The 13,738-nt window shown below is 34.4% G+C and overlaps 1 protein-coding gene across 2 annotated transcripts in view; it reads right to left on the minus strand.

Annotated features, from left to right (window-relative positions):
* SPIRE1 (spire type actin nucleation factor 1) overlaps positions 1–13,738 on the minus strand; it is a 191,921-nt gene that overhangs the window by 63,868 nt on the left and 114,315 nt on the right. For both annotated transcript variants that reach the window (XM_051970489.1, XM_051970488.1), the window contains exon 5: positions 2,148–2,225. In XM_051970489.1, the coding sequence (XP_051826449.1) occupies positions 2,148–2,225 (78 nt within the window). The remainder of the gene's footprint in view (positions 1–2,147; positions 2,226–13,738) is intronic.

Here is a 13,738-nt window from a genome sequence, read left to right on the forward strand (position 1 = left end):
AATTGCTTTGGATCACTGAGCCACTGAGAAGAACCAAGTCTTTCACAGTTGATCATTTGCACAATCTAGCTGTTACTGTGTACAGTGTATTCCTGGTTCTACTAATGTTTCACTCAGCATCAGTGCAAGTAAATTTTTTCAAGCCTTTCTAAAATCAGCTTGTTCATCATTTTTTATAAAACAATGATGTTCCATTACCTTCAGATACCACAACTTATTCAACCATTCCCCAACTACTGGGCATTTAATCATTTTCCAATTCTTTGCTACCACAAAAAGAGCTGCTAAAACGTTTTTGCACATGTGGGTCCTTTTTCCTCCTTTAAGATTTTCACTATTTCAAGAAAGTCTCTGCTACCATACTTCAGTTCACTCTCACCTTTCAGGCTCTCTCTTTCAAAGCTTCACCAATTGCTTAACACTTTCTTCTCATTGCTTCCTGATCCCTAAACTCTTTCAAATTCTGGAACCATGAACTATGATCAAATAAATATTGTTATTATTTCTGGTTGGGTTTTGTCAATCCACTCAATTCATTGCCTCACTCACTTTTTCTATTACATTTTTGATCAAAGTGATTCTCCCTGGCTACCACTATCCCATCTATTAGATATAAATTCCTTATTTTTCTTTCTTTTTTTTCTTTTTTGGCTGAGGCAACTGGGGTTAAGTGACTTGCTCAGGGTCACACAGCTAGGAAGTGTTCAGTGTCTAGGACCAGATTTGAACTCAAGTCCTCCTGACTTCAGGACTGATGTTCTATCCACTGTGCTACCTAGCTGTCCCCTTATTTTATATTCCTACTGAGGCAAGTAGAAGCTAAGTGACTTTTCCAAGGACACATAGCTAATGTGTCTGAAGTCACATTTGAACTTAGGTCTTCCTGACTCTAGGCCTGGTGCTCTATTCACTGAACCACCCAGTTTCCTGTGATCATTACAAATTATTCTTTTATCAGGGCAAGAGTCTCTATGAAAGGAAACTAGGTGGTTTCTTTTGTTACATACTTGAAAGTGATAGCAAAAGTTTTCTAAAGACATTCTTTCATTTCTTTTTACTAATTAGTAAATGCTTTTCCTTTAATTCATTCATCTACTGAAAAGAGCATTGGATTTGGAATAGTAAGAACAACTTTCTATCTTAGCTCTTCCACTTGCTGGTTATTTGATCTTGGGAAAGCAGCTAAATCTGTCTGAGCTTTTGCTTCTTCATTTGTAAGATGACTATGTTGGCCTAGAGGATCTGTAAGGTCCTTCCAGATCTGATTCCTATAGACGAGGGAACCCCAATTAATCTATACACATAATTTTGAGTCCTAGCAGTTATTGTCTATGTACTTGAAACAAAGATCATATGATCACAGGATTAAGAAATAGAGGAATCTGAAAGATTATCCAATCTAATAATCATTTTATAGATAAGGAAAATGAGGGCCAGAAAAGCTAACTAAATTGTCCAGGATCACAAAGTAAAACCTCTAGTTCCCATTCTTTTAAGGCATCTGGGTGATGCAGTGGATGGAGAACTAGAACTGAAGTCAGGAAGACGTAAGTTCAAATTTACCCTCAGGTGGGAACTAACTTCATGACCCCACTCAGTCAGTTTGCCATCTAATCAAAGGGGATAATAACAACGTGAGGATAAATGAGAAAATAGACTTTAGCATAGTTCTGATTCACAGTAAGCTTTATATAAATGTATTAACTACCATTATCATCATCATCTTCCACCTGATGCTATTAAACATCAGCAAAAAGTAACAATTTTTACAATCCGAATATCTTAAACAAAGGAAAAACTACTTCAATGCCCCAAATAACAAGTTTCTTAATATTTATTTAATATTAGTTTAAATTCTACTTTTAATTCAAAGAATTAAGTTCAGATCTTTACTGCAGCATTGTTGTTGTTACTTAATTGTTGTATGGTTTTTTTGAAAGCCAAACACTAAGATATTCTTATAAAATTTTAAACTAAATTTTAAAAATTTAGTGGTTATATTTCTGAGTGTCAAAATAAACATTCTGAGTATATCTAGTATTGTCAAACCATACCATAACTGTTCATAGAAATTATTATTATTATAAAATATGAAATTAAATCAAAAAGAAAAAAGAAAAAATCCTATTATTTTAAAGGAATCTTACCCAGTCAGCATTTTTCAGCTCATCTAGCTCTGTACTGGATTCATCACTCTTTTCCATTTCCTGAATCTTCTTAAGATTCTATCAGTCAAGAAAGAAAAAGAAATAAATTAAGCAAAACTATTAAAGAAAATTTAATTAAACCATTTTGTAAAAAATTAAAATATCAAAAGGATTTTGGAAAGATAGCAGAATACATTGAAAAATTTCAAGCTCTCCAGATTTCCCCCACAAATAAAACACATTTCTGCTTCAGGATGAGAGACTGGCGAAAAATCAAAAAGACATGGGACAGAAGAAGAGTCCCTCACAACTGGAAAAGATTTAAATTTAAAGAAAGACCAGGGTAGGATTAATCGATGTGAAGTGCAAACATCTCTGGACTAGCTCCCCAGAAACACTAAATGAGGAGCCCTAGGGTGACCCTCAGTAGGAACCACAGAAACTTTTACCTCTTGGAGTAGGAATCTTGGGAAGTGGGGGGTGTGGAGAGGTCCTGAGGAAATCTTGGCTGATTGGGAATGCCAGGCCCCGCTGTGCTACAGGGGCTAGGTCTTGGGTGAGAAGGAAGCCATGTGTAACCCATGAATGCAGAGACATAATTCTGAAAACCTACTCACATTGAGAATGGGTTAAATAGTCAACATTACATATATACTATGAAGGGTATAGCACCCTGTAAAATCTAAAAAGAAATAAGGAAGGAGGGATGAGCAGACAGGGAAGCAAAAGGTTTGGGAAGAAGACAAGGGAAGGAATCATGAATGGGGGGAGATTAAATAACATTAAAGCAAGTTAGGAGCAGAATTATTGCAAAGAGTCAGCAGGGAAAGGAAATGTGTGTGTATATATATATGTGTATTTATATATATACATATATCTATCTATCTATCTATCTATATGTATATATATATATATATTCTTTCTTAACTATAGCCTGCTTGGGGGTGGTAGGAAAGTAAAAAAGATGTGCAACAAAGAACAAAAGAACAATCTATAAGGAAGTAAATAAAAGATGGACACTCATTAATATAATTTCTCCTACATATATATATATATATATATATTTTTTTTTTCTTGAACTGGTATTTGTTGTTACATATTTGAATTCTCCCTGATGTTCTGCTGGGCACAAGACAATATTCTCTTTTGTTCCGTTTCACTTTGCTTTGTACTCTTTCTTTTTTCCTATTATTTCTTTAAATTTTTTAAAAAATTAAAATATCTGCAGATTTCCTCAAAGTCATTCCTCTAGAGTCTCTGGAAAAGATCAATCGGTATTCAAAGGAATAGCCCACAAAAGTGCTCAAGAACTTTTTTTCAGTTTTATGATTCTGATCATAATCTATAGGCTTCTGGGGAAAGAAGGTGATACAGTAGACATAGTGTGAGGCCTAGAGTAGGACTCATCTTCCCTGAGTTCCAACCTTGCCTCAAATATTGACTAAACTGTGTGACTCTGGGCAGGTCACTTAACCCTATTTGCCTCAATTTCTTCATCTGTAAAATAAAGAAGAAAATGGAAAACTCAAAGAGGCCAAATTTACCAAGAAAACATCAAAAGGGGTCAAAAAGAGTTGGATACAACAGAAAAGTGAGTAACAAATATAGAATTATGTGTGAGGACTCAGTAGGTCATCTTGATTCATAGGTTTCAAGTAATTTTAATCAGTAAAATGTTGTAATAACAATTTTCATTACAACTAACAAGTTATCCATCAATCAAGTACATTTAAGTATTATACTGTCAAACTACCTTGTTGGAAGCCAAAGGCCCCCACCCAGGTGCCTTTCTCATGGCCCTAGCCCAGGTGCCTTTTCCCCACCCCTTGCTGCAACAGAATCGAGCAGATGGTCAAACAATCCTGAGAACTGCAACTGGGCAAAACGGTCTTGAGAATCAATCTTGAGTTGTCACCACACTATGTTCCTGCTCACTGGACCAGCTATAGCCCATGTTCCTTTCCCAGACCACCCTACTTCTCTTTCCCATGCTTTTTCCTATATAAGTTGTATCCTGAGAGCAATAAACTGAGACCTTGGCAACAATCAGCCTCGTCTCCCTCCTCTTTCTCGCCCATTTCTCCTCAGGCTGGATCCCCCCTCGAAGCCCACACGAGTAACTAAGTCTCGGTGGATGAGACACTACTTGAGCTCGTCTGTTCCCTTCACATAGACTTAAAAAAAATTTTTTTAAATAAAACTAAATGGCAGGTACTGTGCAAAGCATTTTTCAAATTATTCTCTCCCTTGATTTTCAACAATTCTGGGAGGTAGATGCTATTTTTATCCCCATTTTTGCAGATAAAAGAACTGAGGCAAGCAGATATTAAATGACTTGCCCAAAGTCACACAGTGACAGTATGAGGTTGAATTTGAACTCAGGTCGTCCTGTCTCCCCTATGCCATCTTACCAGATGCACATGTTTAGTACTAAAAGGGATTTGTAATGATGGAGCAATTGCACTATAGGGAAGAAAGGTGAGTCAAAAAAGCATTAAGGAGAACTATAAAACTGGAGATGATTGCATAGTTTCCCAGGAAAGTGGAAAGTAACTAAAATGTGAAAAGATAGCTTTGGATATTCATTATATTAGTTATGTGGGTTTTTTTAATGTTCTGACAATTTTTGTTGGATTAAATAACTACTTTCTTAGATTCAATGTACTGAGTGCTTTCATAGAAGGTTAAAGTTCAGATTTTCTGGAGATATTCAAACATGAACTACATTGGGATATTCTTGAAAGAAATTCTGAGTTGGAGCACTGACCAAAGAATAAATGATTTAAAAACATGTCTGATCTGTGTACATCTAGACCTCTTGGACCATAGATTACACAAACAACTAAAATAAAAACAGAAACTACTCCTTTACCATGGCAAAAAAAATTTTCTTCCTATCTCTTAGAATTCATTTGAGGAAAAAGTTTCAAGTTTTGATTTTTTTATTTTTCTTTGCCAAAAAATTATCTGTGAATTTCAAATATACTTTTTTACTTTTTAACAAAACATAAAAATGTTAATAAGAAAATATCCAGAAAATTCCTGTTCCCATAATTTATGTGATTATAATTCTGAATTATCTGAGCTCAGCTGTGAATAAATAGAAAATATAAAAAATATTAATACTGATTGAATTGAAACAAAGACCACATACATGATTATTAGTCTCAGATTGCTGTTCAACAATAAAATTAAATCAGTCTTTTAAAGTAGTTACAGACTTACAAGCCTGACACTGAAAAATTATATCTCATGATAATGTTGATTTTTGCCCAAGCAAATGTAATGACAGCTGCTTCAGTACTTGGAATATGGTTTTAGCTAGGAGAAACCACATGGCAATTCACTGTCTATTTTTCAGACACATTTTCCAACTAGTAATTATAATTTCTTTGCATGCCAAAGTTTTTACTCACTAGAATCTTTTGAAAATTGCTTCCGTGCATAAATGATTAAGAGGAATTTGAATTCATTTACATTGGTGAAAGTAGTATAACAATTGACCTTTTTGAACAAAAGAAAAAAGGAGAAAAAAAACTCCACAGAATTCCACAAAGTTGGTTATGAGGAACCTGAGAAGTCACGGAATCTGGCTTTTTCTACATCCTTTGTACCTAGCATATTTCCTAGTTCAAATACTTGAGAGGTTAGGAAAATATTTATTTCTAGACCAAGTAAGAGGCTATTACAATATTCTATGTGAGAGGCAATGATATTTTGAACTTACATGACTGTGAAAAGGAGGTAGAAATGAGAAATACTATGGAAATAGAATCCATAGAATCCGTAGAATATGGAAACAGATTGGATACTATAATACTTTACCAGGTTTGCAACCTGGGTGACTGCAAAGTCAATAATGATTATCTCAACAGAAATGGGAAAATTTGAAGGTTTTGAGGAGAATATCCATTCTACAACATACTTTTTTTGTAAATGTCAGGTGAGGGGAAACTATTACCAAGCCTATCAGGCCTAAATTGACTTCTTTAGTCTACCCTTTGGAATCAAGTAGAAGAAATCTAAACCTTTTCCATGAAAGCTAACCTATCAAACTAGATCTTTCTTCCCAGATATTTCCTCTTCTAAGTCTATACATATCCTTTCTTGATTCCTTCAATCAATCCTCATATGGTATAGATTCAAAGCTTTTACTAGTGTGGTTGCCTTTCTCTGGGCTCTATACTTTCCTACATAGGCTAACTAAGACAGAAAATATGTGACTTATTCTTTATTCTTGGACACTCTTCCTCTCTACTGAATGCAAATTAACATTGCATTAGTTTACTTGGCTACCCTATCACATGGTTAGTTTATAAATCATGTTGTCAACAAAATCCCTCTACCAATATAGGTCTGTACCTTCTCCATAACTTATTCTAACTATATAACTATTATTCTAATTATATGACTATTATTATTATTAATTGTATGACTTATTATTATTATAACTATATGACTATTATTCTAATATGCGACTTATTCTTTATTCTTGGACACTCTTCCTCTCTACTGAATGCAAACTAACATTGCATTAGTTTACTTGGCTACCCTATCACAAAGTTAGTTCATATAAATCATGTTGTCAACAAAATCCCTCTACCAATGTAGGTCTGTACTTTCTCTATAACTTATTAAGAGAGTTGTCTGGGGAACTGAGTGATTAAGAGACTAGACCAGGATCACAGAGCCAGTATGTGTCAGAGATGAAACTTAAACAAGGTCTTTATGATTCTGAGGCTGTCTATCTTCTATATCACATTGCGACTCAAATGCAAGATAAATAAATAAATATCAATAGATCTTTTTGTTAGCTATTGAAAACCCTAGACAGTTTCTATTATCTGATTCAAGGGTACAATTTCCATCTACCCAAAACTTCTTTATAATATACATTTCTAAAAATGTAACACTATTTCTGTTTCTTGGATAGAATAGAAATTTTAAATATAAGATAAAATATAAATAAGAAAATCACATCAATATTAAATGATTCAAAAATAATAAAATAAAACAAAGTTATTATTCAGCTAAATTTGACATGAATGTGAATATTTCATTAATTCCAGTATTTCCATTCCCCTGCAAGTATGTCCATCCTGTTCTAATTCTACAGCATTTCTTACTTCTACCTCCTTTTCACTCACATAATTACCACCTTAGTACAAAATCTTATTACTTCTCACCTAGAAGGCTGCAATAGCCTCTTGCTTGTTCTGGAAACACATTATTCTGGTCTCTATGAATCAATTAGTCAACAGTAATCTTTTTTTAAAGGAGAGGAAGAGTGTCCAAGAATAAAGAATAAAGCATGTTGATAAATTAAATTATATTTTAATAATCTTAAATATGTCTTAAACCCACTCAGAATCACTACAGCAGATAAGGCTAAAGTAAAAAAGGAGTAAGAGCCTAGAATAGATTGCTTTTAATGAGAGAGAGAAACCAAAGCATTCCTTTAAAGGCATCAACATTTGCAACAAGACCAGTAATTCAAATAAGAGACTAAATGATGATTGAAAGGGGCCTAGAAAATTTAAAATAACAGATGATCTAATTAAAATTCAACAAATGGCATTCTTACCGATATCTAATGGTAAACACTTTCTTTTACAAATGTTGAATTTGCAAGATTGCCAAGATCTAAATTCAGTCTGGCAACAAGGAAAGATTTCTATCTGACTTTGGTAATATAATTTGACAATTCATGGGAAAATGGTCTCGTAAAAGGTGTATTTTAAATATTTAACTGAGAGAACTCTTAAAGAGTTTTATCTACTTGAGATTGTTCAATGATTTTACGTAAAAGCCTGCATTAAGAACAGATATCAGCAACTCAACTTGATTCATAACCTTTATAATAGTGAAAATATGACATGCTGGTTTCTACTGGGCTTATACCCCAAAGAGATACTAAAGAAAGGAAAGGGACCTGTATGTGCCAAAATGTTTGTGGCAGCCCTGTTTGTAGTGGCTAGAAGCTGGAAAATGAAAGGATGTCCATCAATTGGAGAATGGTTGAGTAAATTGTGGTATATGAATGTTATGGAATATTATTGTTCTGTAAGGAATGACCAGCAGGATGAATACAGAGAGGACTGGTGAGACTTACATGAACTGATGCTGAGTGAAATGAGCAGAACCAGGAGATCATTATATACCTCAACAACGATACTGTTTGAAGATGTATTCTGATGGAAGTGGATCTCTTTGATAAAGAGAGCTTTAATTGATCAAAGATGGACAGAAGCAGCTACACCCAGAGAAAGAACACTGGGAAATGAATATAAACTGCTTGCATTTTTGTTTTTCTTCCCGGGTTGTTTATACCTTCTGAATTCAATTCTTCCTGTGCAACAAGAGAACTGTTCAGTTCTGAAACATATATTCATGTTATTCAATCTCAAGGAGGCTCTCAATGCAGCAATCCAATATCTCTATTCATCCCTGATTCCCCATCTTATTCTTCCAAAAGGGTATTTCACACTTTCTCTTACTACCTCAAGCCCTTCACATCTTCTCCCTCACTCTTTTTTGTGGAGAATATTGAATCTTAATACCTTTCTTCCAACTTTTCAAAAAAAGTGGTTGTTCTACAAGTTCATTTGATACCATCTTTTCCTATATTCTTCAATAGACTGCATCCTTAACCATCTTCTTCTCTCTAATTTATTGTAATCTTATATACTGATTCTTTCCCTACTACATTCAAGTGTCCAAGTCTCATCCACCCCTAAAAAACCTTCACTAGACTCCACAATCACTCCAAACTATTATCCTCTGTCAATTCACCCTTTTTCAACCAAACTCCAAAAAAAAAAAAACTGGCTTAAAATCATTGCGTCTACTTCTCCTCTCATTTCTCAAGCCCTTGCAATCTAGTTTCCAACTTCCATCACAACTGAAATTACTCTCTTCCAAAGTTACTAATGATGTCTAAATTATCAAATCTGAACAATCTCAGTCATAATACTGTTGACTAATCTGTTTCAATACTTAATTAAACCTTAATTTTATTAAACACTACTTATTTAGAGTAAAGCTTTTCAGTTATAATGCATACTATTTTATCTTATTCTCTCCAATACCTAAGAGCTAGTCAATATTTTTTTTGAAAATTCTTATACTTTATAATAATAAAATGAATCAATTTTCAGACTTCTGTATAATGCTATAAAGCTTTTCTTCATTGGTCTTAATAATATAATTCAACAAAAAGTTTTCATAACTTTGCTCTGTTTCACCAAACTGACCCAAAATAATGTTTAAAAAAATAATACTAAGTCAAATTTTTAATAGAAAAATCATATTTAGGTATCTTCCTTATTAGCATATAATAGTTATGATGAGGTCCTGGGTAGTGGGAGTGGTTGGCAAAGAGAAACTGAAAATTTGATAAAATTTATTTCCTCACACCCCTTGTGCTGTCTTTTCTCTTACTCCTCCCCATGTCATGTGGTATCTCTCAACCTTGCTTCTCAACCCCGCTTCTTTTTGGGTGCTAAGTCCCTTTCAGGATTTAGTCTGTCAGCTAAAGGCATGCCCCAACCTCTTGAGGTATTCCCTATCTACTGGGTAAATTATGAGTACCATGGAGGAATTTGTCTTTATATGCTCTTCCACTTTTTCATATTTACCATTCCTAGTATTTATTGTACCACTTATTTTTTAATCTTCCCTTAAATAAAGCTACCTTTTATCAAAGAAAATGGTCACTATGAACACATACCCAGACTCCAACATTTGGTTGTATTTTTAAAATGTCTTCTCAGGTACAACAACTATATTGTTATTCCCCTTTTACACATTGTTGTTTTTCTTTTGTCCTCATAAAGGATTAATGGGCAAGGATTGGATTTGAGCAAGGCAAAGTGAGACCCTGGGAAAGACCATTTTATACAGGAAAAAACTGAGGTTAAAAGATGCTGAAGATTAAATAGTTACAAAAGTGTGAGAGTTCAAGCTCTGTTTAAAATACCAAAACATTCTTTCAAAATATGTTTAATTTTGTGTTCTTCTTAAATTAACAATCCAGAGCCTAGCATAGTACCTGGCACAGATTAAGCACTTGCTGATAATGCTTGTGGACAGACATATTTCCCCACATATGCTCCCTAGTCAAATTGTCCTGCAGCACAAATGGTCTTCCATGTCTAAAATGAACTACTACCTCAATTCTATCTATAAAAATCCTTAGTTTCCTTCACAACTTCTATGTCAAAAGGCTTCTTCTTAGAGGTTATTTATATATTATACTTACTGCTTTACATGCTATATGCTTTACATGCTATATACTGCCAGCAGAATGTTAACTGCTATCAAATGACCCAAGTTCTAATCTGACCCTATCTTTGGTGGGATATCTGCAAAGTCACATTTTCTCTCAGGTTCAGTTTAGAACTTGGTAAATTTAGGGAGTTGGACTAAAAAGACTATAAGATCCCTTGTAACTCTAAATTTATGCTACTACTGATATCAACTTTTTATTTTCACTTGACAGGAAAAAGCCCATTTTCCCAAACTATCCTGTTTGTATAGAGTAACTATAAGGATGGAACTCCTGATCAACCTCCATTGTTCATCTTCCAACCTCTTTGAGATATTGATTAGGATATTTTTAGACAGGTTGAGACATGGTCTGCCTGGTATTCCATCTGAATCTTCCTTGATCCCTCCCTTTGAGTTCCCACTTTTACTTCCCTAGTTTCCCTGAGAAACCCTCAAGGCTGTATTTCCCCGATAAAAGATCTGCTCATAATAAATATCTTTGCTAAATTCCCCCTGTGAAGTTATTCTCCTCCCTCTTCATAGTGCCTTTCCTTTAATGGCATCTTTCTTTAGGTAACTCTAGTTAGTTTGCTAAACTTTTCTATGGATCTAACATGCCAGTCAATGGATGACTCCCACTTCATGGAGTATTTCCTTTCTCCTGGTTAACGTCAGTTTCCTTGGAAAACATGTTTATTCTGGCTATGCTCTCCTAACTCTACTTCATATTTGCCTTTTCTGGTCCCTATTTTACTTTTTATTTTGTCTGTAAACTTTCCCCCTAAATAAACCTATCTTTTGGCAAAGAGAATGGCCATTGTGAATTTATCATATGTTTATTTCAAACCAACCTCATCACTTGGTAAAAAGAAATGTTTTATTTTTTAAGTCTCCAACTCCTAGTATAACAAGTGATTAATGTTGTTTGACTGAATCATAATAAATATAATTTAATTTTAACAAAGTTTATTCAGAAAGTACACTAAATTAACTTGTTCAATTTAATAAGTACACATTTTAAAAATAGTATGGGGAGGGATCTTTGTCTCCCAATGCAGATTTGCCACTGGTTTGAAAATCCAAGAGAACTGCCTGACGCAAAACTGCCTGAAGAATTGGAAGATTGGATTGATGCCAGAAATAAAGTTGTCTAAGATCTCTATATAGGTAAGTCTCTATGAATTTACTGGGGGGAAGAGGGAGAAAAAGAGAATGAGAGAGAGACAGACAGACACACACTTGAAGTTTTAGAGGAGTGATTACTCTTTTGTTACAATCAGCCTCACATGTGGATCTAAAGCAAGAGAAAATACCTAAATCCTATAATCAATCTGCCAACAATCTACCATGTAGCAATAATATGCTACATCCCAAGAATATAAAAAGACAATTAGACTCTGTTTACCTCAGTCTTCCTCATCTATAAAATGAGGATAGTAATAGCACCTATATTATAAGGATGTTATGAAGACCACTTGAGAAATACTTGCAAAGAACACTTAGCACATAAATTCCCTTTCCACTCCTTGGGGATGAGAGAATTTAAGCCATTGTTCTTTTTATATCTCTGTTAATAACCAAACACTGTTCCTCTTTGTTTGCAGTACCCCTGTTCCCAAATAAATGGTATACAGATCCACAACTGGATGTAGTCAGAAAAATACATTTAAACAGAAGTTCAAAAAGGAACAAAATAAATGCTGGGATTGGCTTCTATCCCACTCAGAGAAATAATGGAATAAAGAAAGGGAAATCATACTTAACCGTTTTGTACTTTTTCTGTCCCATTTGTGTCTCTGAGAGCAGAGGCAGCTGCAATTCCCAGGGTTATGGCAGCAACTCCACAGGCTACTGTACATTTGGCTTTTAGTCTCCAGTGATCCTATCATTTCAGGTCTACCCTCTACCTTTTTGATCACGTGTGTCTCCTCATCCAGAGTTTGAAGGATCCTTCCCAAGGCAAGAATAAAATCGTTTGGAACTACATCTTCCAGAACCCAAATCACCAGACTCTTACCCCTAGCAGCAGAGATTTATCTTAAATTATGAGAATAAAAGGAAATAATTTCACCTCCCTCTTGGTCTAGGCCAAGAAGTTGGGCAAAAAATACCAGGTATTTCATTAGGCTGAATGTTAGAAATTCAATAATGTCATGCCATTATATTTGTCTGTCATTGCCCTGCCCTTCCCATACATATGACTCCACTCCCAATTTCAATCTCTTCTATGTCCTCACTGCTGCAGGCCGCTTCTTTTGTCTCTCCCTGAGTTGCTCTATCACATTCACAAAGACTGTTCCAGACCTTTTCTTCTCAGTTCATCTAGACTACCTTTCCATCTTCACTGTCAGCAGATCTTGCCTCCCTCTCCTTACTTTCACACTAAAAATTACCTCAGCATCACCCTCCAACTTCTTTTTTGCTCCATCCTTGGAAAATGAAATAGTCCTTCATTTTGCCAACATCAAGCCTTTTATTTCTGCCTTTGGATGTCATGTTCTATGGAAATTCTCCTCTGAGATTTTTTTTCTTCCCAAAGACTCTTGAGCTTGAATCTCACATCTCCAACTAGCTTCTTTGATATCCCATAGATATCTAAATTCATCATGTCCACAGAACTCATTATCTTTTTCTCTAAACTTAGCCCTTCTTCCAAAATGCCTATTTTTATTAGGGACACTCCTATTTTCCAATGACCTTTAGTCACAATCTCAATGTTACCCTTCTCATCACATACAGCAAATCAAGGTGTTTTACTATTTTATTACTTGAATATTTCTTTTTTTTTCTAATATCTTACTTTATCCTCAAAATAAAATGTCCCCAATTCAAATCTTTCTCACCACTAGTCTTGTAAATTCCTAATTATTCTCCCATCCAATTTTTCTCCTCTCATCCATCTAAGATAACAAATGAATAATTCTTAAGTTTAAGCCTTAGCATGCTACTCCCCTTATCAAAAAACTTTATGGTTTCCTTCATTGATCTGATCTCTTGAAAAGCTATATCCCTTCAACCTTAAGTGCCTCCTTCATGAGACCTTCCCAGATTCTCCCATCATTTCCTATTCCATCATTGTATTGTTTATTTTCTATGTTCAGTATTTTGTCATAACAGGTAACATTTATATGATACCTATTATATGCCAGGTCTTCTGCTAAACATTTTTTTTTACAAATTTTTTGTGAGAAAATACCATGAAGTAGATGATATAATTTAGATAACAATGGTATAACAATACCATGAAGTAGATGCTATAATTTAGATCATTTTACAGTTGAGAAAACTGAAACAAGAAGATTTTTTTTAATGACCTTCCCAGA

This window comes from Antechinus flavipes, chromosome 1 (genome assembly GCF_016432865.1).
Source record: "Antechinus flavipes isolate AdamAnt ecotype Samford, QLD, Australia chromosome 1, AdamAnt_v2, whole genome shotgun sequence".
NCBI lineage: Eukaryota > Metazoa > Chordata > Mammalia > Dasyuromorphia > Dasyuridae > Antechinus > Antechinus flavipes.